This window comes from Suricata suricatta, chromosome 6 (assembly GCF_006229205.1).
Source record: "Suricata suricatta isolate VVHF042 chromosome 6, meerkat_22Aug2017_6uvM2_HiC, whole genome shotgun sequence".
Lineage (NCBI taxonomy): Eukaryota > Metazoa > Chordata > Mammalia > Carnivora > Herpestidae > Suricata > Suricata suricatta.
Genome location: NC_043705.1, coordinates 62050836 through 62063085, shown reverse-complemented (window position 1 = coordinate 62063085; position 12250 = coordinate 62050836). Strand labels below are relative to the sequence as shown.

General features: G+C 38.1%; 1 protein-coding gene and 1 non-coding gene across 2 annotated transcripts; both read right to left on the bottom strand.

Moving 5' to 3' along the window:
* Positions 1-1688: 1688 nt before the first annotated feature.
* LOC115294596 (cytochrome c oxidase subunit 7C, mitochondrial) lies at positions 1689-3954 on the bottom strand. Its single transcript, XM_029942558.1, has 3 exons — positions 3721-3954; positions 2598-2741; positions 1689-1816 (listed from the first exon to the last, which is right to left on the bottom strand). Exons 1-2 carry the CDS (start codon positions 3793-3795, stop codon positions 2625-2627), a joined length of 192 nt encoding a protein of 63 aa, XP_029798418.1. The 5' UTR covers positions 3796-3954; the 3' UTR covers positions 1689-1816; positions 2598-2624.
* On the bottom strand, positions 1916-1978 carry LOC115295101. The gene has a single exon (XR_003910324.1). It is a non-coding gene; the product is annotated as a small nucleolar RNA Z39 (small nucleolar RNA).
* Positions 3955-12250: the final 8296 nt, after the last annotated feature.

The window sequence follows — 12250 nt, the reverse complement described above, 5'->3', positions numbered from 1 at the left end:
CGGCACTACCCACCAAGAGTTTGGATTTGTCAAACCTCCACAACCACACGACCCAGTTTCTTAAAACAAATCCCTCTATATACATATCCCATTTGGTGTTTTTCTGGAGAACCCAAAACTACATACTTGTCTAGCCTCTACTACTCAGTATACTTATGCACTGAATCCTAGCTTGCTGAATGAAGCCTTTTTACGATGTGGCAATCTGTGCTCCTCTTCCGGGATGGGCAAGGTAGGTTCCTATCATGTGAAATCCTATAATACTTTAACTTAGGAAGACAAATATAGTAAATCAGAGGCTATCTAACTAGACTCTGCTGTCCAATAGTATGTAATGTTTGATTCATGATATATTTTAAGTCAAAAAAAATCATTTGGGACTTGCCATAAATTAAATTTTTTATAGTTATCGAATCTCAAAATGATAGGTTCTATTCCTATTTCCTTGAATAAAAATAGACAGCTACCTTTGTAATTTAATGGCAGAGATATGAACCAAGAATTTGAAATCATTTTATGAACCTTAAACTTTATACTTTCCCAAAGGTAGAAAGCTTTAATGTTCCAAAAATGCAGGAAGACATCTAATTCATCACTGGATAATTATAATAAGAAAGAAAGAAAAAGGAATTGCAAGTACAGGGAATAAGATAGGCCAAGTCATAAAGATTTACTTGGATCCCTATTTAAGTTGTTGTTATGTGGTTATTGAAGTGTAAAGATAGGCCCTGTCACATAAATGGGGTTTTCTGTTTTTTGTTTTTTATTTTAGAGCTCCAGTAAATTAGTTTAACATTAGGGGTACACAGAACTCTAATGTTATGGTGAGGACTAATTTAGGCAGCGGTTTTGTTCCATGAAGAAATGTAGAACCACCCAGAGCAATTTTTCAAGAGAGACTTTCTTGTAATTATTCTAGTTCTTAAATATTGCTTTAAAAATTATAGTACCTCCAATCACCATAAAGTCTAGAGCTCAAATAGACCACTCATTTACAACCTCTGTGTTATGGCATTCTTCTAATACCAGTGGTATTCCAAAGGTGACCCAAGTAGGATTGAGACATTCACCAACTACCTTTTTCCCGTCCCAGTTCGAAGCTCTAGGAACCAAGTCATTATACTCCAAGTAGCTAGCAGCATCTTACTACCCATTAACATAAATTTGACCCTTCAGAGCCATCTTTTAGTCCACGTACTAAAGTTCCAGAATAAACTTGGAATATCTGTATATTCTATCTTGCATGTTATTACATTTCCTTTCAGATATTCTACTTTTATTCAGTCTAAACAAGTCTAGTATTGGTCAATTGCAAATTTGTCAAGGCAAAAATTTTAGTTTTGGGTTACAAGTCTGGAGTGAAAAAAACCCTTAGACTTCACTCTGTATATACTCACCATTGGTTTTCCTCATGAATAAGTAATTATCACTCATGAAGAAAAACAATTTTACTGCTTCAAAGTAAAGATAAGACTACAAGTACACTTCTCTTTTTCAATTAAAAAATAATCACTGTGGGACAACAAAGTTTGTATTTTACATAACATAGATTACCAACAAGGTCATGACCTAGTAATCAAAAATTAAATCTCAAAATTTAAAACCAAGAAAGAAGCTAAATCACACACATATTTTGACCAAATACTCAAATATTTCCCAAATAAAAAGAAAGCACAATTATCACATTCCAGGTTTCAGAGAAGAGGCATTAAGGATTCATGCCAGAAGTTTATTTACAAACATATTGAGTATGTTGCATTCAAGACTTTGATCCATTTTTCAGAGACTGCATCTCTTAACATGCTCCTTTTCACATCTGCAAATAAAAACAAAAAATTACTGGTATTTAAAATGTCTCACTTATAAAACAGAAACTATGTACTTTTATTAACGTATTGTCTGTCCATCAGTTTGGTACATCAGAAAGCGTTTACAGTATCATGACTTTATTCATACTGATTTGCTTCATCATATGCACCAAAATATTTCCAATATGTATCACCTGGATAAAGAATTTCCCTTGCATATTGTGACAAATGAAGTCTTTTCTTCCCAAATGGTATTTTTGGAATTTATTCTAATCATTCCACAGAACTTCCCCAAAATGTTGCTTTGAGACAAATTCTGATTATACTTAAGCTAGATCAGTGTTCTCTTCTCAAAGAATCTGCTAATCTTCTATAGCATGTGAGACTGACTAGGGCATGTATAAACACATGGTGCCCTAACAGTTAGTTTATCAGAACTTGGTTAAGTGTGTGAACTGAAACAAGACTGGCCTCACTAGTTAGGGGATATGAGGCAACTTACCATCTTAGCATCGTGGTTCAGGTTAAGTCACCCAACCTCACAGGCTTGCTAGGTAACTACATGAGATTAATGTAAAGTGTGCCTGACAAACAGAAGTATCCTATAAACACTGGCTTGCAGACAAAGTAACATCTGCTCATAGGTTCACCAACTTGTCTCCACCAATGCCACATCTACACTGACTTCAGGAATCAGCCCTACACGCTATTATGTGTGTGATTGGGGTGGGGGAGAAAGAAATATAAAGAAAAACACTGCGTAGAGAAGATTAGAAATCCATTAATTACCTGTTCAATGGATTAATTTAAACCTCCTTATTTCTTAAGTAGTTGGTGTCTTACTATAAAAAAAGGTGCAGCAAATCCAGATCCAAAGTACATAGTCATCATAAGTAGTAACCGCCACTTGTTTTCCACTGAAAATGGCAAATTCTGTTGGGGAAAAAAAGAGAACCACCAAAAAACTAAATCATCTGATTTTTATAGATTATAGAAGTACACAGGTGATGCTAGAAAAAAATTTTTAGCACATAATCAGGTTATGTATACCATGTATCATATTTTTAAACATTACATTTTATATCCCATGACCTTCATCACACCTAACGCTGTCAGGTAAAAAAAAAAAAAATTAAAAAAAAATAACGCTTTGCCGAGCACCAGGCAATGGTCTTGTAACTCAGGTGTTATCACACTGGTAAGTTTTCTCTTTTACTTAAGCCGAGTCGGAAAAACTTACCCTTCAGGGGATTTATTTTAGAAAAAGAATGCACTGTTTGAGTTTACTATTTGTTAGAAAATAGTGACCTGGTAAAGGCACACGGCAAAGTTAACTGCATTGAGGTTTGCCTTTTTCATAACCAAGCAGCGCTACCCTCTAAACCCTTCTTCCGCCCTCTCCGGCTAGGCCTCAACCCCTGGAGGTTGTTACTTCTCATTACTCGATTGAAGCTACTGACTTGAGACTAAACCCAACTTCCACTAAGGACGTTTTCATACTTCTAATTTAGTTAACTAGAGAAGACCGACCCACAACCACAACCCTCACATCTTCCTTTGTTTCCAACGACCTTCACTCCGATTCCGGTGACCTCTAGTTCGGCTTTAAGCCATATACGTCTGCAGCCTTGGCCTCAGGGACCCACCAGATCTGCCAGGGCGCGGAGGGGGGCCCCGGGGCGAAGTAGGGCCTACGGCTCTTCCTTCTCAATACCGTACGCGCCCAGCGCGCGCAGCTGGGGTCCCGCGCTGTGCCCCCGGCTCCTGGGGGAAGTGGAACGCTACCCGACATCCCAGCTCACATCTCCAGCTTACCGTCTCCCTCTCCACCGTCCACGGGAGGCCTTGGAGTTCAGCAAGTCGCAGCTAAGTGCCCCCTCCCCCAACGGAGCGGGGCCCCTAACACACTAACCTTCCCTGGACCCTCCTCATAGTGGCTCCTACGGACCACGGAGGTTGTGAACCTCCGGATGCTCTGTCCCAGCATAGCGCTGTTGGAAGTTCTGCGAAAAGCGCAGAGACTCCAGACGGTAGAAACGACAGCACCACACCAAATCCTCCTCTTGTCACGACCTCGTTCCCCGGTGTGAAAGAGCCGGAAGAGAAGATGGGAAATGGCTAGCGGCCACACAAGATGGTGGAGTCCAAGGATTGTGGGAATTGTAGTTCAGAACATCGCATGGCCTGGTCGACTCTGAAGGACTATGGGAAATGCAGTCCGACACCCGAGCCCGACTGTTTGGAAGGGTGGGGCAAGGGCTGGGCTAGGGGGATGGGGTGGGAGGACGGGTTGTGTGCGTTCTGGAAGCCCGGACGACTGGAGCCAGAAGCGTTTCTACCTGCAGTAATTTATTCAAACTTGAATTCTGGTCGATTTCTGGTCAGGATTCTGGGAGCCGGATTCCAGAACGGTTGTACCGAATTTAGTGACGCAGTCTCACCGAGTTTATGGAACACAAAAAATAAACCTTACCTCTTCTTCTTCTTTTTTTTAATGCTAGGTTCCTGTGATTTTCAGTACTCTGCCAGCGCTGAGAGAGGTGTACACAGTGACCTTATCCGAGGAAACAAAGCATAAACTCAAGTAACCAAACACTATGTAATAGAAAGGATGTCAGAGTTCAGAAAATTGAGATGAAGTGCTGAGGGATGGATTCCTGAAAATATAGGTTACTGAATAGAACAGAATTAGAGACAGGGCAGAGCAAACTGAAGGCTAATATGAGTATCGCATGTTGGGAGAGTGAAAGAAAAAAAGTAGTCTCTAAAATCTGGAGTTAGCCTGGCCTGGGGATTGGTGTTCTGCTGAATATAAACAATTTCACAGAACATCAGCATTAGGCAAAGTAACTCTGTGTCAGTGATGGAACAAAGAAAGAGTAAGATCACTCCATTTTCATATCTGAACATAGACAAAACATGAACATTGTCCAAGTAACAAAAATGATCTAACATTACCATATCCAGTCTAATATGATGAGTTGTCTCTTCACCAATTACCACCTTAACCTTGGATTTGTCTTCCTTTTTGCTAAGTGAGATTTGGTAAGATAGACATAGTCACGGAAAACAAGCCCAAATCTTTTAAGTCTTGACATCTGTTTACTGAGATGCCCATGGCTTTTCATGGTATTTGGTTTACCTTAATGCAGTGAATAATAACCCAGCTTGTTTAATTATAAGTGTGTTCCTGGTGGTCTTTGTAGTAGGATTGGGAAGTGATACATAAGGGTGGGAAAGTGGTATTAGGTTAAATTGCAAAGAACCCTACTAACCTAAGTTTTATATTATTCATCTGTATCTGTAGGAAAGCATATATTGCATTAGATGGCTCATTTATACAGTAGCAGTAAGGAAGTTTTGCTTTGAAAACTGGGTATAATCTAGATACTTTAATTTTATTTAGCTTCTATAAGAGAAAACTCATGCTTCCCCATCCCCAACTTCCCCCCCCCACAAAAACAAAACAAAACAAACCCAAAAACCCCTCTACTGCAAAAAATTAGTAAGTTTATTTCTACAAGTAACTTCTGAATAAGCAGAGATGCATGTAATGCATTATAACTGGTGTTCTCCTCCTAACAGAGGATGGACGGACAACACTAAGTTTTTTAAAATGTCCCATTCAGGGATTTTATATATGAAAGGATTCTTATTTAACTATTACTGGGAAACATTTTCACATTTAGTATTTCTGAATTGTCCCTTTCAGTCTAATGAAAGTAACATCCCCAGTATATTTGTTCATTGTTACTTCATATTGTTTACGTCTCCTCTGTGTGTGTATCAGGCTTTCGTCTGACTTCAAACGGAACTCCCGGATAGATTCTAGCAAATGGCTTCAGAATTGTCAGTCTCCTCATGGGCCCTGTGCCAAAAAAAAGCTAGCTGGAAATTCTTATATCAAGATATACAGTCAGCCTTCTCTCCCCAGGTTTGGGCGGATTCTCTGATCATTTTGACCAAGAGAATTTGTTATGAGTGATGCTGTACCTGTGTCCTGCACAGATCTTAAGTTATTGGCAGTTTCCTCTCCTGTCTTTCAGAGCACTTGCCCTGGGAACCCTGAGCATTCATGTAATAAATGTGACTATTCTTCTGGAGAGGCCCCAGGAGTCCATCTAAAGGAGGCAAAGGGGTCAGCTCTCCTGTCAGGTGTGAGAGAAACTGTCTTGAACCCTCCAGCTCAGTCCAGCTGCCTGCTGAAAAGCAGTGAGTGCCCACAGTCGGTGCTATGTGAGGAAGAGTTGCCCAGCATAGCTCTGCCCAAAATGCTAATCTACAGATTTGTGAGATATAATTAAATGGTTGTTTTTTCAAGCCATTAAATTTGTGATGGTTTGGGGGTACTTGGCTGGCTCAGTGGGTTAAGCTTCTGACTCTTGAATTTGACTCAGGTCATGATCTCACCATTCGTGGGATTCAGCCCCATGCCTGCTCTGTGCTGACAGTGCAGAGCCTGCTTGGGATTCTCTCCCCGGCTCCCCTCCCTGTCCCGCCCTTCCCTTGCTTATGTGCTTGCTTTCTTTCTCACTCTCAAAATAAATAAATATTAAACAATTTAAATTTGTGATTGTTTGTTAAGCAATAGTAAATAACCAGAACTGATCCCCAGAAGTAACAGTTTATTTAGGGAAATCATCTGCCCTTGGAAGAACACTTTCTTATCATCAATCTATACATTTGGGAATTGGTTATGTTATTTAAAATATTTATCTTAGCTTAACACAAATCCTTCTGTCAGATCATGCTTCTATGACAATGCTCTAGGTGTAATGAAAATGAGTTGTGCTGAACATATCAAAATATGGAACGTCTGGGAAACAGAGTGGCGCTATTTGATGGTGGTATAGCAGCTGGTATAATTTAGGGAGTACTAAATACCCTCAGAAATGCACCTGGCAGCTTTTTGATGTTCCTGATAACTAGAAGGTAAATTGAAATGGGATTGAAAATTGATGAGATCATTTATTCCTTGCATGATTACTCACCTTTTACTCTTGGCTAGATATCACCCACAGAACACGTTCTTGATAATTATTTAAAAATATTTTCTAAAAAATGTTTCTGTCAAAGAGCCAAACTGAGCTCTAGGGAAAATTTCATATTAGTTTCCGTATCATTTTTCTTAATTGCTAATTAGTAACCAATTAATAAATTAGTTAAATAGCATACTTTGTGTTTAGTGGTTTTAAACTAATCTCAATCTCCTAAATCGCTATGGAGGAAGAAAAAGTTTAAGGAAATTTGGCAATGTTCTTTTTTGAATAGGCATTGTGGTAAATTAAAGATGGCCACAATTTCTTTGTAACTTTTAACTTTGAGAGGTGGGTTCGAACTCCCTTCCTCTGGACCTTAGAGACCTGCTTGGCCAACAGAATGCAAGAGTAACATTCTGAGATTTCTGAGGCTGACTTATTAAAAGTTTTGCATTTTCCATTCAGTCAACTTGGAATATTTTCTTGAAAGGAGACAGCCACCATGTAAGAAGTCTAACTACCCTAAGTGTTATCAGGTCTGTGAAGGAGCCCAAGCAAACCCTTTGGAGAAGCCACATGGAGGAGGGGCAGAAATTGAGGGTGACATATAGGCCAGATCAGCCCCTAGCTCTTCTTGCCATCTCCTAGCCTGGGTACTAGATATATGAGTAAAGAAGCCTTCAGGTGACTCCAGCCAAAGTTATGATTTGTTTACAATTTTATGAATTATGTTAAACAAAAACTGCCCAGCTGAGCCCATCAGCCTCCAGAACTGTAAGAGAAAATGATAAATTATTGTTTTAAACTGCTAAATTTCAGGGTAGTTTATTATATAGGAGTAAAAATCCGGAACTGGTATCATGCACAATTTCTTGGCGTAACAATCTAAGTTCAGTCATAATACTTGGCAAGAAAAATGTGAATCATCCTAGAGAAACTTTTGATTCAGTATGATACTCTTTTGCTATAAAATGAATTTCAAAAGAAATGAGACATTTCACATATTGGTACAAAATAGAAAACATCTTTAGGGACATATAATTTACTCCAAAGTTATATTTTTAAAATAAAATCCAATTATTTTAAGTAGTGAGTAGGGTGTATATCATAGAGTGAGCAATGTACTTTCTAGACCCACAGGAGTCTTTGGAGACTGAAGTTACATTATATAGAACAGTATTTCTAAAAATTAAAGTACAATATTTGTCATTTCTCTCAACAGCTACTATATAAGATTTTTAAGAACTAGGTTAGAGTTTATTTAGAAATGGATTTTTTAGTAAAGAAATTATGTTTCTATCCTACATTGAAAAACTCAAGTTAACATGTTTCTTTGGTCTTAAGTTTTTAGAATCTCTCATACCACTGAATTCAAATCAGAACTCTGTGTTACCTTGTATTTGAAACTTTACATTTGCAGGAGAAAAATAACACCTGGTTTTAGGAAAAGACAAAATGTAATTCTGCTGTAGCAATCAAAGTTGGAAAATATTCTGCCAGCCTTTTGAATGATTTAGTGATGACCAACTGGAAGAAGTTATGCCAAAAAAATGCTCACTTGATCAAGCTGTATATTTTACTCTTCCTCTTGTTTCATTAGTTTTGCATCCATTTTTTCCCTAAAAGCATTTCATGTTTCTTATTCCAAATGTTATTGTTTAATCTCAATGTAAGTTTAAGGACAATTCACTTTTTTAATAGATCAATTCCTAATATAATTATTTGTCATTCAGCATTGCCAAGTAGAGGTAGATTCATTTATGTAAGATGAATACAGAAACTAACACTTCTCAATTTGCAAATCACTGATTCTAATTATATTTATGTTCCATCTCCATCTTGACTTAACTTGCAATGGTATTTATCATTGCTTTGAATAGGTGTCTTTAAATTTACCATGGTGTTTCCTGGTTGTCTCTATAACTGAGATACTATTGATAAAATGGTTTATTTAGTTTACAGAAACACATAATTTAAGTGAGGAAGGGGATTTTGAAAATCAATTTGATGTGTCATTCTAAAAGGAAATGGTTTTCTTGTTAGAGTAAAAGAAAAACCTAAGAGATACATGAGAGTAGAACAAACTTTGGTGCATTATATATGCTGATTGTGAAGAACTGTGAAATAAGCACCACATGAAAATATATGTATTTTTAAAAGATTTATTTATTTCTATTTTATTCTTTAATTTTATTTTTAATTTTTTATGTTTATTTATTTTTGAGGCAGAGAAACAGCATGAATGGGGGAGGGGGACAGAGAGAGGGAGACAGAATCAGAAGCAGGCTCCAAGCTCCTAGCTGTCAGCACAGAGGCCGACTCAGGACTCAAACCCATGAACCACGAGATCATGACCTAAGCTGAAGTCGGACACCCAACAGACTGAGCCACCCAGGTGCCCCAAGATTTATTTTTGAGAGAGAGAAAGTGCGAGTGGAGGAGGGACAGAGAGAAAGAGAGAGAGAGAGAGAGAGAGAGAGAGAGAGAGAGAGAGAATCCCAAGCAGACACTGCACTGTCACCACAGAGCCTGATGCGGGGCTCAAACCCACCAACCATGAGATCATGACCTGAGCCGATGTCAGATCTGACTGACTAAGCCACCCAGGCATCCTACCCCCCCCTTTTTTTAAAGATTTATAGAAATCTTGATTTATAATCAAGCCCATTACTGCTAAGTTGCTGCTATATTTTGACCATTTAGGTGTGATTGCAGAAATTAGATCAAAGGCACCCTGTTTCCTCTAGACAATGAGCTGGCAACTATATGGTTATTACAGTTCATCAAGATTTGCTTGTTTATGCAAAATAGTTTCTGTATTTGGCTTTTCACTTACAATTAAGAAAAATGGGAATTTCTTGAGAATATTTATGCAGTTTGAGAAAATTATTACTGAACTCACCAAACAGTTATTTTAAACATTTCAACTAATTATAAAATGATTACACAAAGTGGGTTAGGTTTAATTTGCAGTTCTCTTCACATCTCTCAATTAAGCTAAACCCTCACTGAACAGCATTCGAAAAGTGCATCACTGAGCGTGATTTGTGCTCAGCACATCTTCTTACTACTTTGTACTAAGGGATTTTATAAATATCAGTCTTACAAATCTTATTGCCGGGTTTACCGTGGAATTTGGTTCCCTCCCCTCCTTAGAGGATGTGTTTCAATACATTTCACATTGTCGTTTTTATGAAGACCCATAGGACAATTTTTTCATTGGTCTGAGAACTAGAATAAACATGCTTCTCCTAGGTAGCTGATTTGCTTTTGCCTTATGAACACTGTTATTAACAAACTTCATTTCTCCTTGTACTGTTTCCTAGGATGCTTAGAGTCAAAAGTGTGACCCATCTTTAGTGGAGATAATGGCTCTATTTCGTGTACCTCATTCCCAGCTCTCTCTTCTTTTCTAAATTTATTTACCTTTGTTTCACTTCCCCCCCCCCCCAATTTTAAATTTATTTTATCTTGTTATGTGGTAGGTGTCTTTGTTCTGTACCTCAGACGTTTTCTGGAACAACATTAGCATGTAAATAAACTAATAAATCATGAATTTTTTCTCACATTGTGAATTGTTGCAGTATTACTTATTTTATCAGTTTTTCTCTTTTTTGCTTTATGGAGTCTGGGCTAGGTAAGGTAATTAAAGTTAGCTAATATAATAAATGATCCCCCAATTTTAATGGCTTCATACAAGGAAGATTTATTTCTCACTGTGTCACAGTCTGAATCAGAAGTTCAGCACGCCATCTTCCACATGGTCATTCCAGTGTCATCATCCTCTTATGCCTCCACTCAGTCCTCTGGGTTGACCCTGATTGCCACCATGCTAAGAAAGAGAAAGTAGAGGCTCACACAGGGTTGTGAGGGACCAGCTCAGTGGTGGGGCACCGCTTGTGCCCAGATTCTGTTATCTGAATCAATCATACCTATACTACCATCCAGATGCAGGGAGTCATTTTTATGTGTCCTACAGGAAACTGGAAATGGCTTGATTGAACAGATAGCATCTCCTCTACAGAGACCTAGTTTCCTGCTGAAATCTTATAGAGTACTTCTATAAGAATTCAATTTCCAACTGTTATATATACTTTTGGAACTTTGCTAAATTGGTTGCGAATTTTAAAATCTTGTATAATTTCTTGTCCTTGCACATTTCCCCAGAGTTGCACACTCCAGGCAATATATTATAATCTGGAATCAGACTGACATGGATTCTACCCTAACTGTTTAGCTTCGGGCAAGTTGCATGACCTTTCTTTATCTTTCAAATGGAGACGATAATGTTACTTACTTTATAAGGTTACTGGAAGGGTTAATTGAAATATTTGCTGCTTCAAAGTGTTATATTTGCAAATTCCCATAACAACCCCCTTTGGGGATTTCCCCTCCATATGTCATTTTTTAATTAACTTTCTGTCTTTCTCAATAGATTGACCATTGAAGTATGTAGGTCTGAAATACAAAGAAGTCTAATGCTCTACTTGGATATAAGCTCTCAGCGCACCAAGTTTTGTTTTTTTCTGATCACTCATGTGTCTCTGTCTCCATAGAGACACTCCTTGAAATGTTTGCTAAAAGCAATGAACAAATTATGGGGCCATTTGAATTTAAATACAAATCCTTTGTTTTGAGGTTTAAAATCCACTTTATTGAGGCATGAGTTTTGTGCAATAAAACAAATCTATTTTGAGTGTACTGTTCAATGAATTTGACAACTGTATACACTTGTTAACTAATGCCATAGTTAAGATATAAGACATTTCAGTCTCCCATAATTTACTTTTAGCAATAAAATAATACTTTTAAAAGGATTGATTTCTTAATTGCCTCTGAGCACCTTAACCTTTGATGCCTGGATAATCTTTTAAAAAATTTTTTTAACATTTATTTATTTTTGAGAGACAGAGAGACAGATCATGAGCAGGGGAGGGTCAGAGAGAGAGGGACACACAGAATCCAAAGCAGGCTCCAGGCTCTGAACTGTCAGCACAGAGCCAGATGCGGGAATTGAACCCACAAACCATGAGATCATGACCTGAGCTGAAGTCGGACACTCAACCGACTGAGCCACCCAGGCACCCCTGGATATTCTTAATTAAAGCCAAATTGTGCTCTATTGCAAAGTTTTTCAACAGAGGAACATTTACAGTATGAGCTAGATAATTCTTTGTTGAGGTAATGTCCTGAACATTATAGGATGCTTGGCTACATTTTGGGCACCTACCTACTAGATGCTAGTAGCAATTCCCAAGTTACAACAACCAACTTTGTCTCCAGATGTTACCAAATGTGCTCTCTGTTAACAAAAGTTGTTTTGGGTTGAAAACCACTGCCCTATTCCATCTCTTCATGGCAACATGAGTCAATAGCACATACATCTGTTGAGCCAATGCTTTTGCACTTGCTGGGATCCATCTGGAGAATTGCAATGACTCACCCTCCTTAACAAGGGGAGGC

Bases quoted from the DNA above. Each gene is read 5' to 3' on its own strand.
- LOC115294596 (XM_029942558.1), bottom strand. From the start codon at position 3,795: ATGCTGGGACAGAGCATCCGGAGGTTCACAACCTCCGTGGTCCGTAGG. The intron at 2,742-3,720 runs GTTAGTGTGTTA...TTTCCCCAACAG, and splicing joins ATGAGGAGGGTCCAGGGAAG to AATTTGCCATTTTCAGTGGA.